This window comes from Homarus americanus, unplaced genomic scaffold (assembly GCF_018991925.1).
Source record: "Homarus americanus isolate GMGI-L3 unplaced genomic scaffold, GMGI_Hamer_2.0 scaffold35864, whole genome shotgun sequence".
NCBI lineage: Eukaryota > Metazoa > Arthropoda > Malacostraca > Decapoda > Nephropidae > Homarus > Homarus americanus.
In genome coordinates, this window is record NW_024729710.1 from 256,012 (window position 1) to 262,011 (window position 6,000).

At 41.8% G+C, this 6,000-nt stretch overlaps 1 protein-coding gene across 1 annotated transcript in view; it reads right to left on the reverse strand.

The window, feature by feature from the left end:
• The window catches only part of LOC121866803 (hemicentin-1-like), a 121,246-nt gene extending 115,480 nt beyond the window's left edge, over positions 1-5,766 (reverse strand). The window contains exon 1 of the mRNA XM_042366539.1: positions 5,717-5,766. Coding sequence (XP_042222473.1) covers positions 5,717-5,753 — 37 coding nt within the window. The 5' untranslated portion in view covers positions 5,754-5,766. The remainder of the gene's footprint in view (positions 1-5,716) is intronic.
• Positions 5,767-6,000: the final 234 nt, after the last annotated feature.

Consider the following 6,000-nt stretch of genomic DNA (forward strand, 5'->3'; position numbering starts at 1 on the left):
AAAGTGTTAATCTAAACTCCCCACAACGTTCAAAGTCCCTGTGTTACTATAGGTCGAGGCATCCTTATGAGCTGGATACCGCCTTAGGTGCAAGAGGGAGCTAACCCCAAATAGCTACAAAGTCGAAAGTTTTCATATATTAGCAACGATCAAGCAAACTTCTGGGTCAAGTGTAGATGCGGAGGTCAAGAAAGAGTCATTCCCGCCTGCCCACATGGTCTGACGTCACTATACATTTGCACAAATTTGGCATCCTTATGGGCCAATTTGCCGGTGGCGAGGGCAAGAAGGACGCATTATCTTCTGTCCGCATAGCCCAGATTCCTTTTATATCAACGCAGAGCGGCGACTTATTGTCTGACGGGGTGAAGGACGGAGGAAAGATTTAACCCACGCTTCACCTTAAGGTCGAAAGTGCTCGTACATCTCCAGGTGGTCAGCAGTCTTATGGCCCCCAGCGAAGAGTTAACCCCCAGAACGGTATTAGTGATCCTCTTATTTATGGCTAAGGTCTTCATTAGAGATTCTATTATTAAATCTTACAAAAGTTCAACAAATTATATTACTTTACCTTTAATAAAAAACTGCTAACGATATGTAAATGTTTATATATGTGATGCTTGAGCTGATGTGATTAATACCGTAAGTTCTCACGAGTGGGTAGCAATTTTCCAGCATAAATCGTAAAGTTTGGGTCTTTTTTTTCCTCCCACCGAGTGAGAGTTGTGATAAGAATGGTTTATGTGCAAGTGGGGGAAACTCTCTCCTGCCCGTCGGTGAACTTGCAAAAATTCTCACACACACCCCCCACCCCCACCCCCCAAAGATTATGCTATCGAGTAATTTGGCGATGTGCGGGGGGAGGAAGGGAGAGGGGGGGGGGAGCTTGTGAGATTTTTGCCAATAGGAGTCGGAGGAGATTTTTACCAAAGGGGAGAAATTTTGGCAGCAGATGAGGAGGTAAAAATTTAGCCAGTAAAATGGAGTTGAAATTTTCGCAAGCATTAAGGGATGGGTTTATAAAATCTGGTCGACTAAGGAAGTTTATTTGCCACGTGCACTCTTGGTGAAACAGTTTGGTTATAGTGAATGACTCGGATATTTACCAAGTTATTCTAGAAAGAAAACTTATCTCCCTGTTGTCTCAAACCTTAAACTGACCTGATGAGTAGCTCTTCAAAAGTTCAAATACACGTAAAACAAATACATATTAATCTTATACCTCCAACTAGAGCCAAAACTTTGACCTAAATTACTCATATAAAACTGAATAGTCATGACAACTCACCACACGACATACCACGAAATCATCTGAATCATCCATGGCAGTTGTCTAAAAGAATCATATTGTTCTGTCGTGACTCAAAACAACATTATTATTAATTCTACTTCTCCCTCTAACACCTTTATTTAAAATAGCACTAACGAAAATCAAAATACCTGGTTTATTTCCTTAGTGTAATATTGAAGTGACAACACCATTCTTTGTATCCTCTGAGGGGAAAGGTGATTATAAGCAACAGGTGACATTCATTATGTTATATCAGGTGAAATATTTATCAAAAGGGTCATTGTGTGAGCTTCAATGGGAGTCGATCTAGAAATCTTACAGGACTAATTAAAACAGACGGAGGAGATGGGAAAAAGTGTGAAACAGGGGATAGGAGACAATGAATGAGAGGTGGAGAGAGACATAGATAGATGAAGGGAAATAGAGAGACAACTGAGATATATAGATGTGGGAAGAATGATAATGAATAGATATATAAATCAACAGAGAGAGAGAGAGAGAGAGAGAGAGAGAGAGAGAATGGATACACCTCCACATGAACGTTCTGTTATATATATATGGTCGTAATCCTTTGTCTATGCTTGTGCTTATATGCATATACTGTATACATAAATACTGTATATGTATGAATATATGTCTGAGGCTAATATATGTCTACGCCTGAGCTTCCACCACATATCCAGACATAATAATTTCTAGATATATTTTTTTTTAATTGAGGCTGTTAACTCTATAGGAATGGTCATGTAGATTAGGATGATTTAAACTGACATGAATATCACAACTAACTACTTATTAACCTATTTTAGTTATAGTTTAGTTATGGTGGTAAACGACGGAGTAAATTTTAATATATTTCAACTATCCATAAGTTATAATTATAAACACAAAATTAAGCTTATTTGGAAAAAAAACATCAGTTGCATTTTATGGTTTGGTTAGACAATTATCGGTATTTAGTGTGTGTGTGTGTGTGTGTGTGTGTGTGTGTGTGTGTGTGTGTGTGTGTATTATCACCTGTACTGTACGCCTGGGCCTTATATATGACCATGGTGCACCAACGATAAATATATTCCAGCCATTAAACACATTCACCATAAATGAAATATCCAGTTCATGAAACAGGTCTCTCGTATTGTTGTGTTAAAAAGATATGACCGGATATATTTTTCAAAAGTAATGTCGGCACAACCCTTGTATACAACGTCATTATTCCACCAATGATAACTTTAATGTTTAGAATACTGAATTTTGTATGGCCCGGTAATTGATCAAGATATTAATTCATACAGTTTCAGAACACAGCCATGACCAGAAACACGCAGGGAATAATTCGTGTTTTATTTTTGTATTTTGATGTTATGTTAAAAGTGAGAAAAAAAAGTTTGTATTTTTTAAGCAGTGATATTAGTCAGTTTTATGAGAGCTGATGGATCCATTACCGTGGGATATTTCCTTTAATTTAATATTATTGTGATGATATTTTTTTATGGTTAGGTTAGGTTAGAGGTAATTGAGTGTGGGTGTTAGATAAAAGAGAGAAGTAGAGATAGAAGAGGTAATGAAGCAACTTGTCGAGTATATTACATAACACACCCACCCACCGCACCCACACTTATACTACACCAACCAACACCCCACCCACCCACCCACCTGATCTTCCCGGCAGCTCGTAAAATAACATCTTCATTCACAAATCCTAAATTGAATAGCGAATTTTATTTTGCCGGGATTCTGTAGTAGGTCATTATCCTGGCCGGCTTCCCACACCACTCCCGGCCAACAACCTCAAATTCCCGTCTAGTTATTTATTTTTTTGGGGGGGGCGACAAACTACCGTGACGACTGAGCTAATTTGTGTGGTTCTGTTAGGGTCGTTGGTATGTGTCTGTCTGTCTGTCTGTCTGTCTGTATACATGTCTATATCTGTTTATCTTTCTGTATGTCTGTGTCTTTGTCTATCTGTTTTAAGTATGTCTGTTTTCTATATCTATGTATATCTGTCTGTCACATACATGGTGTGTGTGTGTGTGTGTGTGTGTGTGTGTGTGTGTGTGTGTGTGTGTGTGAGAGAGACTTTAGGAAATACCTGTATACCTATGAAGTAAATTACTCTCTAGTAATTAATTGGTATAAAGTTTACGGGAGCCGAGTCATCAACCGAGGCAACTGTTGCGTCTCCCACAGCATGGAGAGACGAGCAGGAAAATGTCTTAATTAAGGTGGGTCTTTTATAGAACCTGTACATGCATACCTCCTAGTTGGTTCATTTAAGGAAAGGCAGGAATGAACCCTTAGATGATAGATTCCATGATTTAAGAGATACAGATAGATAGATAGATAGATAGATAGATCGATAGATAGATAGATAGATCCACATACCCATAAACAGACACAGACAGACAGACAGACAGACAGACTGTGAAAGAGAGGTTGAATTCTTAGTTCTCTTCTATGTCAAGGAAAACTCACTTGAAAAAATACAAAACCATTCTACCTTTGCATCTTTCACACCTACCCACAAAATGCATTAAGGTTGTTAAATAAAGAAGATAACACTGGCTAATGTAATATGACCTCTCCGTTTAGCTCCACGTGACCTATTGGTGACCTTTAACCTCAGAAATAGTCAGTGATAAAAAAAAATTCTTATTGATTTTGATTGGTGTTTGGGGACTGATGTATTGAGTCTCTCATTTCTCTTTATAAACTGTCCTCTCTTCCTTCCCCTCCCCATGGTCCTCTTCCCCCCACTCTCTCTCTCTCTCTCTCTCTCTCTCTCTCCCTCTCCTTTCTAGGTCTTTTTCCCTCCCATTTACCTTCTTCTCAGATGATCCTCTCACCCCTGACAATCTTTCTTTCCCATTCTTTCCTCTCTCTCTCTCTTCCCATTTTCTCCTTTACTCTCTTCTGCCCCCTTTGTTTCCCTCCCTTCTCCCTCTTTCCATCACCCCTTCTTTCCTTCTCCCCTCTCCCCCTTTCTCTATCCTTCCCGCCTCTCTCCCTCCTTACCCCTCTCACCTGTTTCACTGCCACCGACGCAAATCGCTCACACTAGTAAGGGAATTCTCCGTTGATTGTAAACATTAATCTGGCCTCAGAAATTCGGACAATCTGCCACGCCAACACACAACCCAATCCATCTTAAATTTGCCTTGGAAGTCGTGGCAGATCTTACGTGAATAAAACAACGAAATAATGAGTAAATTATGAAGGAAGATATGAATAGAAGATTAATGGAAGAATGATAGAGAATTACTGTGTTCCTCTCGTGTATATTAACTTGTGTACACTGTATGGTTTTTATAAAGTTAAGCTGATGAATGAGTGTTGTGGTAAGACAAGATAATCATAAATTTGTCTTGATTATAATGAAGAACTTTGCTTGAAGAACATCCGTCTGAAGAAATAGATGCATTGTTCTAGTAAGGATAGACACCTAACCTAACCTAACCTAACCATCTTTCTCATCGATAATCCACAGTAATTAAGCTCAATGTTAAGGTAATTCAGCAATACAGAGGCAAGATTATTAAACAGGGTTATTTGTCTTTGTTATGTTCATGATTACCTCAAACTATGTACACACACACACACACACACACACACACACACACACACACACAGGACCGTGAGAGTAGGATCAGCTTGTGGGAGAAGAGTCACGTGCCCATAACGGTTCACCTGATGCTCGAAGATGAAGCTGGCGGTGTGGAATAATCTCCATCTCCCTGCCTTCTCCCCACCTCCCCTGCCTCCCTCCCCACCTCCCCTGCCTCCTCCCCCACCTCCTCCCCCACCTCCCCTGCCTCCTCCCCTCCTGCCTCCTCCCCTCCCTGCCCCCACCTCCTGCCTCCTCCCCACCTCCCCTGCCTCCTCCCCACCTCCTGTTCCTCCCCCTTACCCCCCTGCCTACTTGCCTCCACTCCTGCTCACCACATACACCCCCCCCAACCTCTCCTTCCCTCTAACCCTACTCCCCCGCCTCCTTCACCGCCTCACCCCCCGTCGCCTCCTCCTTCACCTTTCCCCCGCCTCCTCCTCCATCACCCCGTCCCCCCCTCCTCCTCCATCACCGCGTCCCCCCCCCGCCTCCTCCTCCTCGCCCCCCCACCTACTTCTTACCTCCTCCCCTGCTCACCACCTGCCCCCCCCCCACCTCCTCTCCTTCCTCCCCCCAACCTACTCCCTTCCCTCCGCCTCTTCCCTACCTCCCCCCTACGTCTTTTAATTCCTCCATTGTCTACCTCATAAACATCTCGTCTACTTTACACACACACTTGGTCTACTTTACACACACACACACACACACCTCTGGTCTACTTTACACTATAATACAATAGAATGACGTAATTAAATAGAAAGGGATCATCGTCTAGGTGCATCATCAATAGTGTTATATAATAGTAAGAGCAGAGTACTCACCACCGAGCCAGCAGTAGGCGAGGTACAAGCTCACCATCACGACCTGCGCCTGCAACACAACCAGAGAGTCAGGTTAGGTTAGGTTAGGTTATGGGAGTATTGTTTCGGGTGTGTGTGTGTGTGTGTGTGTTTGTTTGTTGTTGTTGTTGTTGTTGTTGTTGGTCCCATCCAGCCAAAATCTGTCTTTTCATGTGTTGGTGAAACCTGCACAGTTCATAACACATTCGAGTTTTAAAAAATATATTTCTTAAAAAAAAAAAAAACTATGGTGAACTGGAGCTCGT